The sequence below is a fragment of the Saccostrea cucullata genome, unplaced genomic scaffold, assembly GCF_032062105.1.
Source record: "Saccostrea cucullata isolate Sc308-1 unplaced genomic scaffold, CSIRO_AGI_Scuc_v1 ctg1375, whole genome shotgun sequence".
In the NCBI taxonomy this organism is placed as follows: domain Eukaryota; kingdom Metazoa; phylum Mollusca; class Bivalvia; order Ostreida; family Ostreidae; genus Saccostrea; species Saccostrea cuccullata.
Window position 1 is genome coordinate 242,315 of NW_026926358.1, and position 16,418 is coordinate 258,732.

A 16,418-nucleotide genomic window follows, 5' to 3' on the forward strand; every position below is an offset into this window, starting at 1 on the left:
CAACAACATTCTACAGAAAAACAGTTAGCTTTCGCGTTTAGGACAAATCCTTAACTGTGCTCTTTGAAATATAAAATGTCAAGGCATATCTTATCGAGAGAGACGATATGAGGTTTTCCCTTTATTTTGCACTAGAAACGGGACTTATTTTAGTGAATGAAATATATGGAGGTAATAAACAGTACAAAAGTTCATTGAACAACACCAATGCAAATTTTGGAGCAGAGAAAACAAGATCCTCTGGGGTGTAATTAGATGCCATGGAGGAATGAACATCCCCTGCATGCCGACCAGTCACAATTGCATTGCCATTGTCATGATCGGAAAATAATGGAAAAAAAATCAGTAGATAATTCATTGTGTAAATAAAGGTCTAATATCCGTATGGAAAACGTCAGTCAGCATTTTCCTTAATGATAAATTGTTCATGTATTTGTGGACAAGGTCACAGTATCAACTAAAAACTTACGAACTTACGAGACTGTTGTTATACGTGTTTACTCTACTTGATTGTCAATAACTAACCTCGTTTTCGAAATCTTTGATTCGTAGGGAATTTTCTAGACCCCATATGCAGGTGAAAAGGGTACATGTATTTCTGTATAAGTAATGGAAGTTGGAGATTGCAAAGTTAAAGCCATTGCGATTAATCGGAAAACTCTGTTGCAAGATAATCATCAACGTCTTTTTCTAATAAAATATCAAAACATGAAACTAGTGTGTCAGATTCTGTGGTATCTTTTGCTTCAACCTTACCGAAATAAATCCTATAGGCTATGAAATGATATTATAGAAATGCAGTGCTGCTATTTAACGCTTTTTATGAGTTCATTTTGACCTAAGAGAGATTGTACATGCTGATGAAATTATTGAATTGATTGGTCACTGCAAAATGATGATCACTTTAAATGAGAATATTGATACACTGTTTCACCATATTTGTTTGTAGTAACTTGCTTTGTTTTAGAAATTTTCCATTCGTAGATCTTGCGTACTGGATCCCATATGCAGATAATAAAATTATATGATATAAAACAGGTATGGGATGTTGATAGATGACAGAAAAATTGAAGTGATCGCTTTGTTATTAAGTTTCCTTGTTATATTTACAGAAACGTTTGAGTGGAAGTAGTTATCTATTTATATTTGAAAATATGTCTTGGATATAGCTGTATATACATGTAGGTCGAGTTGAGGGCCGGGGCAAGTGTTTTTTTTTTTGTACATTGATTTGAGTAAATTCTGCTTGTCAAGAATACAAATAAATGGTCTGTTTTTAACAGGGTGCAGCTAGTACTCCCTGGAAATTCCACCAGCTTGTTGGAATACAAGCCCCTTGAATAAATAAGTAGGAATTTCAATCAAAACAGTTGAAAATAAATCCATTCCCATTAAAACAATAAAATTACTAACAGAATTGAAAAAAGAACAAAAACTTAAGTTAGATACGTATTGTCCATTTATTGCAATTCTGTTTCACAGACAGAGAATTAATATTTCCTTTCACTCTGTATAATAATATACAAAAAAAAAATCACAGTAACTATGACAACCGCAATACTGTTGTAAATAAAAAATAAAATGGATGGACTCGCAACAAAAATACAACAAGCTGAGAAATATCTTTCAAAATTTTACAATGTAATGGAATACATTGTTTTAATATAATAAATATGGAAATAAAGTAAGAAATACCTCAACTGTAAACAAGGTACAGAAAAGCTATCACATTAAAATGTAACATTGAAATGTAATGTAGCAGGAAATCTTTAACAGTATATATGTTATAGCTTCATTGAAAAGGATCTCTTACTCTATGATAAAATTATATCTAGCATTTCTAGTACAGTTAAACCTTATTACATCAGGAAGGTTATTCTGTTGAATACTAATACTGTATACAGGGAAATTTTCGCCCCTGTTTTATTTTCGCCCCTTTCGCCCTCTTCCTGATTGGGCGAATTTAAACGGGGTGAATCGAAATTACACAGCATAATTTCTTAAACAGAACTATGACTCGGCGAATTTAAAATGGGGCAAAATTGTTCGCAAGTGCAAAAGGGCGAAAATAACAAGGGACGAAAATAACCCTGTGTACAGTATGTCAAAATAAGCTGATGACCTCTTTCAGAAAACAACGCCTCATTGACAAAGCTATATTTTTTAAATACTGAAAGGGTACATGTATCTGCTTTACAAAGGCTGCCTAGCAATTTTAAATACAAACAAGAAAATGTTCTAAGCTTGTAGGGTGTTGGAGGGAATTTTGCTGATTATACTACATATACTTATAATTTCAAAATAATGTTTGATTTGCAGCAATTAATTATTGCAAGTTGAAGTAGGTTGCAGAAACCTCTGACATTCCTTAGAGCGAATAATGGTTTACAGTATATATAGAAACATATTTCTTGCACTATAATATGTTGTTAGAGATACTGGTGAATTATTCTGATTTATCATTAATTATATTGCTTGATTATAATTTCAGTGGATCCTTTGTGGCTTCCGTATCATGTAAATACAAATTAATATACATTTTGTACAAACTTACTTAATGAGTCATTCAAACATACATAATAAACAGGAATAAATATACAGTATACCATACATACATATATTGCACATCATAGAGCTTTATGAAAGTCATACAAACAGCATATATATTTAATATTTAAACATATTAGCTATGTTAACTGATACAAAACAGATAAGACAGTTACAGTGTATATAAAAAGTCTGCATTAAAAAAATGTTGAAAAGTAAATGATGTTAAATATGTGGTCCCTTTACCATGTTTAGGACTTTTGAGTTATTTGAAAAATTCAAGTTAAAATATTCACAATAATTAAGACGAGATTAGCAGTAAAACAATGGTTATGTTCTCTGTATATTACAATATTATCAAAAAGATGTGATCTGTAAAATCATTATGAATAAAAATATCTAATGCTAGGGGTAAATATCCCGGGTAATATTAGACAATCAAATGGTTTAAAATTGTGCATGCTAATAAATAAATTGGCACTTTTTTTCCTTATTTTGCAAAATCTACTCATACAAAACACTATATAAGAACTTATATATTTTAAAAAATATGTAATTAATACAAAAATAATGCAAGCAGCTCAGGCAAGAGGTTTGATCCTTTTTGATAAAACTGAAATACAATGGCCATGGTGTCGGTTATAAATAAAAACAATGAGGACATTAGAATAACTTTGTTCCATCTTTGCAAACCTTTCAAAAATGTCCCATACAGAGTAACCATAGTAACAGGATAATATTGCACAGAAATATTGATCTTTATGCTCAGTGGACAAAGAAAGAAAATGAAAAAAAACAAAAATGGATTAGAAAAGATGACTAAAGAAAGATAACTCTTGATTTCATTCAAGAGATTATCATATTTACAAAATTTTTAAAAAGTGAGAAAAAAAAGGAACTCCTTAATTAAAATGTATACCAGGTACATAGTCTTTTTAAAAATCTCATTAACAAAAATTCAGATCTTCATGTGGAGACAATTCAACAAAAACATTGATAAAAAATGATCCTTTTTTTTCAATTGTCACATGAGTCGCAATAGTTTTAATGTAATTATATTTGAGGTAAAATAGAACTTTTTTTATAATAACATGTTATTATGGTTATACAAATATTATAAACCATTAAAACCTTTCTTACTTAGTATTTCTCATATTTTTGATCTGACCTACAAATTAAACTTAACAAAATCTTTATCAATTTTGCACTGAAGAAAAAAAATGGTTTTATGCATAACAGAGCATGTAATATGTGGACAGGAATTAGGTCTGAATTCAGACCTATACTTATAGAGCAACACTCCTCTCTCCCTCGTCCAAAGAAAGAAAAGAATCTTTCCTATAAGCCTAGGAATACACATTATTCAGTATTAAGAGACAGTTTGTATTATCATGATTATGTCGAGGACTGAAGGATATTTTCAGTAGATGCTATATCTACCTCCACCCAAAAAAGAGTGACTTATGAAAAATTTGATTTCTCTTCTTAAAGCAGCACTAGTCATGAGGGAAACAATTAAGAATTTAATAGGTATAAATTTGACATATTTTCAATGCTTCTTGTTCACATTTTCATTTAAGAATAAAAACTACAAACATATATCATTAAATTGTAGATATGACCAATATCATCAAACAGTAAATCATATTTCTGATTAAATGACCTTGTCTGACCTTGACCTAGATCAGTAAGACATATGAGTCCTGACACACTCAGACAGACTGACAGCACTAGACTTTAACAGGAACTTCATTCTGTAAAACTCAGTGATGGAATACTTCTTCTCTTCGACTGCCGATTCCCGGGCGAATCTATGCACCATCGCTGCCCGTTCTTTCTCTAACCACATGGACAGTTTGGGCTCCAGGCTGCTGGTTCGCTCCACCCCGCCCTGCCACGACGTCTCGCTTGGTCCCCAGAGAAGAAACTCCACGTAACTACGAATTAACGGCAGGATCTCGATCTTACGACACTGTAACATTTTTTGCACTTTCAGAACTCCTCCCACGAATTTCCCAAACTCGTACTCACTTCGACTTGACATGTTTTCAGCGAGATACTTATCCAGAAAACAGAACACGGAATCAATGTGGGAACCATCTAGTGACCTCTGATGGGGAAGGAATGCCACAATGTTACCATGGGAACAGTTGCTACTGGTAATAATAAATACATCCCGGAAATTAGCGTCTCCTAGACTAAAGCCTTGATCGAGACAGTGAGAGATCGCACTGAGGATTTGTAACATAAAGAATAGAACATTCTCCATCATGTCCTCTACTGTCCACATCACCTGACTGTTACCATGGCGAATAGAGGTCATGTGACTGGAGAGGCTGTCAGAAATGTCAAACTGTCCAACAGCCACGAAACACTTGGCGGAGTTTGATTGGTTGGTGTGTAGGTTGAGGAGGAGCTGATTGGTTTTGATGAAGTCCTCAGTGAGATAGGAGTAGGGGATGTGATCACAGAAGATGACGGTCGGCTTCAGCAGTGTGGGATGCTGGGAAGACATCAGGTCAGGCTTTGTGTGCTGTAGCTAAATTAAATCATAAACATTAAGTTTTACAGACATCTACAGTTTTAATCCATACCCAGGACATTTATAAAGAAATTTAGTCAAATTACTCTAGGTTCAACTAAGAATTGTTTAGACAAAGCTTTTTTCAGTATGAATATCTGCTACACTATTTAGTGGAAAGAGATAAACTAATGATGACAAAGAAGCCAGTGCCTAAAATTCTCAAGATAAAATTTTTTTCTGTCCAAGGAAATGAATATAACCAAAATAAATTCTCATTTCTCTTTCTTTCTAACAAATAAATATAAAGTATACAGATTATAGTTTCAATGACTTACACATATTTAATACACAAACACTGTACAGACTGAGAATGCTACTTGAAGACTCATCTTACCATGAGTTGACAGTTGGTTGAGCTGAGTCTGAGCTTGGCATTGTACACAACACATCGCTCAGAGGAGTGGACAGGTTTCCCGTAAATATCAAAATCTGTCCACTTCAGTGGACCGGCCGTGGGCACGCCCAGAGATACCGGCTCCTTTATAAAGATACGCTCATACTGTGTGTAAACATCCCTCAGTGTCTGAAGGTTCATCGACGTGAGCTGATTCAACATGTCCCTCAGCTGTGTCTCGTTCAGCGCCGACGTCACGCTCCCACGATTCATCGCTATATAGGGCTGCTCCAGCGAGAAGCTCTCCCGTTTGGATCGTTTCCTTGGTAACGGTTTCGGTCGACTGAGCGTGCTGCACTGGGAGGACGGTTCTGACCCCGAGGACATGCCCGTCTGTGACGGCGACGCCGGCGGGAAGTCACGGTCCAATGAAATCACCGACTCATTCATATCCACTGTCAGACTGTCCGTCATGAACCTGTGCATCTCTTTTGATAAACTGTCATTGACTGATTTCTGAAGATCCCCTGAACTCGGCGACTCTTTAGCTGGCTCCTTTCCATATCCATTGATCTCTTCATAAATTGGTTGTGAAGCTAGGATTCTTTCTCTCTCTGTCGAGATCTCAGGCTCCACTGAACTCTTTTGTACGTTATCCACACTGACCTCCTGATGAACTGATGTTTCCATGGAAACCTTGACCTCCTCAGAGACAATCATTTCATTGGTTGACTGAGTCATGACTGACTGATGATTGGTCAGTTGGTTATTGGTTGCTGTGGTTACCGTGGTTACTGGCGTTTCATTGGCTGCTGTAGACCGGTGAGTGACCGGCTCCAGATATCCCTCACTGGGAGACTTAGGAACGGCCAGGGCGGTGCTTGGAGGAGCTGTCAGATCACCGTCACCCTGAGGCCCAGAGGGGGGAGGGGGAGGGGGCTCCTTAGGGATAATTGGTTCATAAACATTTTCAAGGGAACCAAGAGGAGAAAACTCTGGCCATTCATCGTATTTTTCTGCTGTTGATCCGGAGGAAGTGGATTCTCCTGAAACAAGGCATCATTTAGAATATTAAGTAGCGTTCAAAACCAACAATACTAACACATTACACATGGCCCTCAATATCTCAAATACAAGGAATACTTTAAAAAGAGATGATAATTTTTTCCCCAAATAGCCCCATAATAAGCTTGACTTTATTTCTGACATCTCAATCTCTTTTTATTAACAGTTTCCCCATGCTCAAGATAAGAAGTCCTGACTGTGCAAATTTTGACATAAAATCTCAATTCAAAATTAAATTTTACTGCATGTGCTTGTCATTCCTACATTTACAACAATTGGTTTTTAGTGTTTGTATCATTTTTAGCTTTCATCATGTACAAGCATAAGATTATGTGGCAATATGCCATTAACAGAAATAAATTTGTTTATGGTGAACATGGTGATTTGCATTAATTTTTTTTTTTTGCATACAAATGAAATTCTTGATATAAGAGTGTTTTATGTCTGATGATTTTTACACGTAACACACAAGTTTTTCTTGAACCTTAATAATACCCAGCATATTCAAGTTCAGCTAACCTTCAGTGATCTGAGGGTAAGGTCTATACAAAGAAATATTTAATGAAGTATATCTGCTATGACACAGAAGTCTATAATAGTCAGACTGACCTGAGACCATGGAGGGGTCCTCTCCTACAGAGATAGTGTTCCTACGATTCAATGTGGAGCCACCTGTCATAGAGGTGATCAACTGAAAATAAAAACAAGACATTGTACTTCACTGGATCAGCAAACAAAACACATTCATTTCCCTCAATGTATTATAAATATTGATATCACAGGACTGCTGCACAGTAATTTATCATTATTTAAAATGTGTACAAGTTTTACAATGACATTACAAATTACTTTAGAAAAATGTCTTATTTGAACATTTAAGCAAATCATCAAAAAAGTGTTTACGTGTATTTTTTGTTTTATTAAATCTGATTTTGTTGACAAAATATTCAAGCACATTTCTCTCTGTGCTACTTTCAAATTATCCTGTGATCATGTGCACAAAAACAGTAGTAATCTTTTTGGTGTGTAACTCCCCACCACTCTCATGTTTCTAGCAATATTCTCAAACTCATTTTGTGTTAAAGTGTGACAATATATATGCTTAAAGTATAAAAACTATTAGGCCAAAATAAAAAATACGTTTGTTTCCCCTAACGACCGACCCAATTAAATCGCGCCGACTAAAAATCTTTTTTAATAAGATGATTCAAACATTTTTTTTATTATTAACCAAGTTTAATAAAATACAATTTCATCAAAATGTTATTATAAGAATTGTTCTACACTGTGATTTTCAAGCATTTGTTGGAAACAAAATGACAGATGTGATTATAACATTAGCTCTTCATAAAACAATGTCTCAATCTTTTGCTTTTAGCTAATTGGAATTCTTTACTCATGAAACAATTCGATAATAAAATCTACCTGGCATGACTAATTAAGAGCGTCTCGGAGGTGTCTTGTCGTCTCCATGTGAGTGAATAAATTTTCGAAAGGGACGTTAAACAACAAACAAACCCTGTCTTTTGAATTCAAGGTACGTAATACATGGTAAGAACGCCTCATGAGTAGATAAGGGGCCCACCTAGTGAACAAATCATTCAATTACACTGATTTTTACCTAATTTGAGTTTTGATCTAATAACCAGTCCATCTATGTACCTATGTTTTATATATGCCACTCGAGTCGTTGTAAATATGGCTGCATATTCATCCTGATAAATATAATTCAGATGTCCTTTCTTCATGCCTTTATTTAGTGGTAAAACTTCGTGACTATGATATTGTATACAGCATTTTTATCATTTGTAGACTCGGTTTGGTTCAATTAACTATTGTTAACATAATCTTTCTATATAGTTTTGAAATCATGATTCAGCTTCCTGAGACGTCCAGTGTATTTGTCTTTAATTAGGTCGATCCTTGAAAACTGGTTGTTTTTTTGCTTTTAATCCTCGAGATTAGTTAGGACGACATTTAAACATTTCCCCATTGCTCCAAATTTAGACGTACTTAGCACTTTTTTGCCATTAAGCAGTGGGGGATCTTTTTTTGAGCCAGCATCTTCTGCGACACTGGACATCAGTTTGTTTTTATGGTCCCCTTTGAAGGACCGTTTTCAACGTTATTCATCGGGATTTGAACCTGCGATTTAAAATTAGCCACTTACTTTTTAACTCCAAAGCAAAATGCTTCAGAACCACTGCAAATCTCATGGAACTCAAAAAAGTACATAGAGCGTCTATAAGCTCTGAAGGCTAATGGAAGGTTTAAAAAATATTATGTAACGTATTTTGGAATAATTCAATTTATTTAAATGTATATATTTCACAAGTTCAACTAAATAACAGTTGTGAATTAATTAATCATGAATTTTATTTTAAACGGCATATGTCGATACTTAGCATTTTGATAACAAATCGCTTTCTTTTGTACTTTTCTTATTTATAAATGTAATTTTCCATTAAATTTTAGAATGTATTTTCAAAGCTGCTGTCAGAAAAATAAAATTGTTTACCTACCTACCGACCCAACTTGATAATTTAGGGTCGGGTTAGGGGAAACAAAGATATTTTTAATTCCGGCCTTATGGATATTCTCAATTACAATAAGTCAAAAAAATAGCATCTTGCAGGGCACTGATTTAAAAAAAATAAAATAATACATAAAAAAAATTCAGTCAACACAATAAACATACCGGTATGATAAACACAAAAATTATTTCAGAAGAAATTATGAATCAAAGTACTGAGACAGTACTGAAAGACGGGGTCAAAATAATCTTCATGCTAGATTTCACAAATGTGATTTTTTTTTTACGAGTTTTAATAACAACTTTATTTTTTCATTAACATACTAAAAACAAAAATATGAGTAATATACATTCACATTTTTCACCTAATTTGATTTGAAGTAGAAATTTTAATAATTGCTCAGTCTAGAAACCTTTTTGAACTGCTCCGAATTTCATCAGGTACAAACTAATAATTTTTCCGGAAGTAAACAATGGATGATGCGTACACAGTCATAATAATACGCAGGATAGTACTTTGTCTACTAGTATTATTTACAGTTAAAATTTTCAGTTTTAAATTATCTTAATACTTTATTAGTTGAGTTAGACAAAAGTTCATATCAATTTCTTCAGTTTGATACAAAATGTTTATGTTTTGATCGAAACAATTTCTGCACTCTTGCGTATGCGTAGATTTAATTCATGTGTTATCACCACGGCTTCCCTTTTCTATTTTTAGGCCTCTGAGAGTAAACTAAAAGACGGGGTCACGTGACCCCGTCTAAAAATCATATGCAGTGCCAACTTGTTTGATCTATTGACCAAGAGGTGCAGTTATTGATAATTTAGAAGAATTTAAAAAGTACTGAGAATCCTTAGATAAAATGTAAAATATTCCTCATGAAAATTGCATATTCTTTTCATTCTGTTTACAAATCCTATACCCTACCTGCTGACTGTTGACTGATCTGACCACCAGGTGGAGCCGCTGTGACCTCTGACCTGACAGCTGTAGTGGGTGGATTAGGTGCTGACTTCTTCACCTCCACATTTGGTTTCTGTCCACCACCACTAGGTGGTGCCACATTCCCTTTCTGACCTGCAGATGGCGGTGTGGCCTTGGAGTCCAGAGTTTTACTCAGCCTCATTTCCAATTCTTTTGTAAACAAGGCGTTTTTACTTTCTACAGTCTTCCCAGGTGGTACTGCTGGTTTCTGAGGCGCAGACACTCGTTTAGGACTCTTTGCTCGCCTTCTCACAACCTGAGGCTCCGTATCTTTCTTGGGGCTATCTTCTTTGGACAGAGCTCTACTGATCTCTCTTTCCAGACTCCCTTTGTCTGGCCTCTCTAAACTCCCTGTTGCACTTTCACTGTCTGACCCCTTCCTGTCTTTACCCCCTGTGGAACCCTTTCTTTCTGAGGCAGGGGAAGAGGAACGTCCCTCCCTTGTTGCATGCTGGGGGGAGACCGTTGGTCGTTTAGGGTTTGGTGGGGGTTTTGGTCTTGTTGGTACAGATGGTTTTACACTAGGAGTACTTTCACTTTTACTTTCATTTTCCTCCACAATCATGCTACTTGTCATACTTTCACTTTCCATTGTCTCCTCTGTTTTATTTCCCTGTGGTCCATTAAACAGGGCTGATGTCTCGGTAGCTGACATTATGATGCTGGTTCGGGATTTCCTACATGACACAGCAGGCAGGACTTTGGCTTTGACCTGCGGTGACTTCTTCTCTTCTCTAGCTTCAGGAGATGGCTCCTTGTTTTTTTCCGGTGAGGGGGTGACTGGAGTAATTGGTGCAGCGACTCTGGGGGGACTAGAAGCCTCAGAGATCTGTTCCGTGGAGTTCTCAGGTGAATCTTTCCCTCTGCGTAGTATACTGCGGAAAAAGGAGGTGATCCCTTTTTTCCCTTTGCTGTTATCACTCTTAGCTCTGTTGTCCATTAAATCATCATGAAAGTCACCTGTGCGTTTGGGTGATAGGAATTTCTCCTGACTATTGCCAGTGATAGATTTACCAATAGGCACCATTTTAAAGTTTGGTTCAGATAAGTTTTGTGAGTGTGATGGCGATGGTTTTTTGGAGGACTGGTCACTATTCAGACTTGAGCTTTTTCTGGAAGTGGGTTGAGGGGGTGGGGCTACAGGAGGACGGGGGGCAGGGCGCTTCTTCTTCCTTATATCGGTGGCTAGTGACACAATCTTTGCCTCCAGCTCTTTTGACTTTATACTACCCTTGGGAATTCTCAAACTCTCCAGGATTTTTTCACTGTTGGCTGGAAGGTCACCTGGGTCAGAATCTGGCAAAAAATCATTATCATCAAACCCTTTAATTGAGACATTGTCACTGTATCGTGCCAATATGGCATTTAAATGGTCAACTAAAGCCATTCCGGCTGACGAGGAATCAAAATCTATTTCTGTGGAAAAATTCTCAAACAAACTCTCTGCATCGAATTTGTCCATCTCGAACACATCATCTTCTCCGTTTTTTATTTCCTCACCCTGTCCATTAAATTGCATGATATTTACATCCATGTACGGCTGTGCCCCTCCCTGCTCTTCAACATGACCCTCCATTTCGGAGGCCGACCGACTGCGGCGTTTCTCGAACAGCGAGAAATTTGTTTCATAGTGCGTTCCCTCTCTCTCCTCCTCTATTTTTTTCAGATCGCAATCGGAAGATGACCTCTCAAGTTTCCCGTCCCTATCAAACATTTGCTCTAAACTTGACTTTGAGCCGAGAGGTTTTCTGAGAGGAAATGTCCCGAACCTCTGGGAGAATAATTTATCACAGTCCCGTAGTGTTGCGAACCTGTCTTTTTTCCATAGTGAGGACAGCTTAGCATCCTCAAATTCATAACTCTTATCATCCTCAGTTGTTCTATTCTTAGCACCATTTAGATTGTTCAGATCTGAATTCCAGATTGTATTATGTAACGCCTGAAGCACAAATTCCCGCTCCTCCTCCGTGAACGAAATATCCTCCCCAGTGTCCTCCTCCACAGGAAGTTCCTCTTTGTCTAAAAATAGATTGTCATATCCCCCATCCTCCCCGATCACAGAGGGCTCTTGCTCCACAAAAGAAATATCGTACGTCTTCCTGCGTATTTCACCATTTTTGACTAGAATACTTCGTACATTATTAACAGTCACTTTTGAGTACGATATCAGCGACTTTTGTATTTTCTCTTTTTCCACGGATAAACTTCGAGAAGTCCGCGGTTTACGTGAGTCAGAATTTCCATCACTTCGACCCTCTAACTCTGAGAGAATCAAGGAAGCGTTGCGTTTTGCCTGATGTATGACATCATCAGCGATGATGGAAGTCCGTTTTGTAGGGATAGGTGAGCTCGTAGACTCCGGGTTGAAATCTCCCACGATGCTGTGCTCTGCTCGGGGCCGCTGACAGTTCTTGCAGAGATCTTTTTTCCAGGCATTCTGAGTAAATTCAGAACAGGCGGTGGACATTACGCTTTGAGTAACCATGGAGACGGGTCATGACCTGAAAAATATAAACATTGATAATATTAGTGCATCTACTTAGTGCTCAATTCAGGGGACAAAGTAATTTTAACCGTGTCTTCATCACTTTAAAATATAAAACAAAAATTATACTACAATGCAATTATACTATTTAATATTACTATAATAACACTATACTATACTGTGCAATACTGTACTATATAATACCATACAAAGACCTCCTTTGTGTTAAATCATGATAATATAATATTATCCAAATGCTGTGTTCAATCAGCCACTAGTCTTTTTACATGAAGAGATTTTCTAACATATTTTATTCCGGTAATTTTCTTAAATCCCAGCTGAATGTTTTCTCCCACAATTACCGTTTTGATACAACATGTACACGTTACACCTATTAACACGATTATGCACACAGGTTAATGGTGCCTTGCATCAAACGTAAACAAAGAATTCCCTGTGTTTGGCTGATGTGCATCACCTGCTGCAGATTGTTCTTATTGCTGTATAGTTTTTTGGGATACATAAGATTCACACAGAAATAACACTGACTTGTCAAACATCACACCTCAATCAATCCCCCTGTCTTGATCACAGACAGCCTGCCTGAGCTTACTGACTCAGACACAAAGTCTTAGACTGCTATTAACTATTTACAGGAATCTTACACCTCCATTCTAGTCGGCGTCTTACAATCATTTTAGGCAGACAATTCTGCCAGCTACTAAAACTAAGTTAGCCTTTATCAATGCTTTTATAGGTTTGGAGATAATTCACAGTAAAACTTTTTCTTTAATTTTGGGTGTTAACTGGTTAATATAAGCATTCCCGTGAAATACATGTACATGTACAGTGTAGTAATATGGCTGTTAGGATCTGGGTGGGTGTGTTGCACTCCTGAGTAACTTTGACATATCAGAGTTTATTATAAAATAATTAATTTTATGCCCCCTAAATTAATGTCTGATTACCTTTTTTTTGCCTCAGTCCTGAATTTTGATAGTTGAAAGTGCCCCCAAATGAAAATGTAAGGCTGTGCCCCCCCCCAACTGAAATTGCTTCCTTTTGGCCTGAGTACTACATTTACTGGACCCCACTTCTTTAATCTATTTCAGGCAAATGAACATAATGAAAACAATATGCCCAGAATCTTTGAATACAGGGCATTAAAAATAATTTTTGTGAGCTTCAGTGTACCAGTTTTAAAATCAGCTGTTTGGGTTGACAACTAGAGAATATCTGTCAAAAGAAATCCCTCAACTGAATCCCCTTACAATGGGGTGTTATAAAGTTTGCTACAATTCCTTTGTTCTTACATCATGCAGAAACATCTGTTGAGTCCTATAAAGTGCCATTCAGGTGAAACTCTTTAACAAAATAATCTTTAGATTCACTTTAAGCATGTTCTATTATAAATTTACCAACTCTTTCTGCTGTATACAGTACTTACACAGCGTAGATTATCTTAATTTTGTGAAAAGCAATTTTATCATCTTGTTAACTACATGATCTTGACATTGTATACTTTCTTCCAGTAAACGTTTTTTATTTAAAGTTGGGTTTTTTCACCCCAGCCCCCCCTCCCCCCTTTCCTTTCCTCCTCCTCCCACACAATACCTTTCCTAGATGACTGATCATGCATGAGAATTAAGGACTTTCACTTTGCTGTGGACAATTTACAGCTAGCTTGGTGCAATTGATCTCAACACAGTATTACATGTACAGGAGAAGAGCCCAGTTAGAATAATGGTTAATTTTTATTTCACAACTCATTGGCTCCTGCTGACTTTGTCATTTGTTTACAACAATCCATCAATTTATTGATCTCAATTCTCTTTGTGAATATAACAGAGATTACATAAAAAAACACATAAGATTAAATAACAGTAACAGATGACAATTTAATATAATTGCACCCCCACCCCCCTTTCCAGACAGGTAAACTTTTTTCTAGCAGTTTTGTGTACCTGTTAGTGAGGTTAATCTATTATAAATATCCATCTGTCTGTTACAATAAGGAAATGAGGCAGGTGTGGAGTTTCCCACTTCATTAAGGCTTTATAACTGACATGTGTGAGGTTTGGTATTGACTGAGAGAGAATGAGAGGGAGAGAGAGATCAGAGAGAGAGAGGAGGCTTTTAACTGATATGTGTGAGGTTTGTTATTGACTTAATTAGAGAGAGAAAGAGAGTGGTGAAGAGAAAGTAAGAAAGAGAGACAAAAGTCAGAGAGAGAGAAGGAGAGAGAGAGTAGGGAGAGGGGAGGGAGGGAGACTCATTAAAGCTTTACTGACAAGTGTGGTGAGGTTTATTAATGACTGAGAGAGAGAGAGAGGTTAGAGAGAGGGGGGAGAGAGAGAGAAAGAGGATATTTTCAAAAAGAGAGATTTCAAGGTGGGGTGTTGGCTGCCTTTACTGCTAACTGAATCTCATTAACATTACACCATCATTATGAGTCATTTACTTGTTAGGAAGTTTCTCTGTAATTCACAGTAATTGACCAATTCCTGTTATCAGATAACATATAAACGGGGAAAAAAATCAACAAAACCCTGACATGTGTTAAACCTGAGATTTATCAGCCGGAGATCAATAGGAAAACTCATTGATTTTTTTTATCATTTTAACATTTAATAATTAATCAATAAGAAGTACCTGGGCTGGTACTGAAATCTGTGCTTTCTTTTTACACACGTTCTTATAGAATCCACTAAACAAAAGAACAAGAGTGAAGCTAGGAGAAGACTCATCATCTCTTTATACATCACAGGATCAGCTCTGATGAGAGAGTTACAGTACAGTTATTAGAGGCCCCCCTCCATCTGTCAGAAGCAGGTCTTCAGAACTGTATTTGTAAACAGAATTACCAAGGTCACAGAATATAGGGCTGGTTCTCACATTATAACTGTCACACGGCCTTAAATCAACAGAGACTCTGGCAGACACAGCAGTCATACAGAGTAATCACAAATGTATAACTGTCTCAGCTGTGAGACCCGATAGAGAGAGTTCATCTGTACTTACAGAAAACCAGAGAGATTGTAATTAATTACTGTAACAGTACAAGTAGAATCCAATTATACAGTTATAGAAACTGCTACTAGCTGATCAGCCAGAATCCATGCCTAGAATGACCAGACAGACTGACAGGCAGACATTTACATCAGACACATTATAAATGACTCAAGGGCTGATTCAGAAGAAAATTTCAGGAGGAATTAATTAGAACAACACTATGATATTAGGCACAAGGTCCCATCAGAAGTCTTACCCACCATTATCATGTAAATATCCCTCTGTAAAATCAGACAGTGTGTTCCTCCATCTTTCATTTGTAATGTATTGATCCTGGATCACCAATATTCCCCACACAATGTTTTCACACACACTCACTGAGCCTGAGGCAGAGAGAGAGGCATGCTGGGAAATTATTGGAGAAATTCTGACATTCTTGTGTGTTCAGCGAAAGTGTTTATATTGCATAATCTGTGTTACAGTCACAGAGAGAGAGAGAGAGAGAGACAGAGGGATAGAGAGAGAGGAGAGAGAGAAGAAATCACAGAGAGAGAGAGAGAGGGAGAAAGAGAGAGGGAGAGGAAAGGATTATTAAGGAAAATGAAAGTGAATTTGCATGGAACTCTGAAGATAAATTTTATTTTTCAAGTGAAAAATTCTCAAATATTAATATTCATGGACAATAAGATAAAAAAAATGTTTTCTAGATCTGGTTGTTTGTATATTTTAAAATTTAATTTAAGTGGTAAAATTTGCATACCAAAAATATTAAAACAAGTATAGTGCGATAAGGGAGGTAACTCTTAAAAGACCCAAAATGCAATATATTAATGTGAAATTCATTTATTCCTCAAATTTTGTCACATTTAT

At 36.4% G+C, this 16,418-nt stretch overlaps 1 protein-coding gene across 1 annotated transcript; it reads right to left on the reverse strand.

Annotated features, from left to right (window-relative positions):
- Nucleotides 1-4,005: 4,005 nt before the first annotated feature.
- LOC134271460 (uncharacterized) lies at nucleotides 4,006-15,987 on the reverse strand. Its single transcript, XM_062753654.1, has 5 exons — nucleotides 15,809-15,987; nucleotides 9,990-12,552; nucleotides 7,140-7,221; nucleotides 5,466-6,511; nucleotides 4,006-5,086 (listed from the first exon to the last, which is right to left on the reverse strand). Exons 2-5 carry the CDS (start codon nucleotides 12,534-12,536, stop codon nucleotides 4,232-4,234), a joined length of 4,530 nt encoding a protein of 1,509 aa, XP_062609638.1. The 5' UTR covers nucleotides 12,537-12,552; nucleotides 15,809-15,987; the 3' UTR covers nucleotides 4,006-4,231.
- Nucleotides 15,988-16,418: the final 431 nt, after the last annotated feature.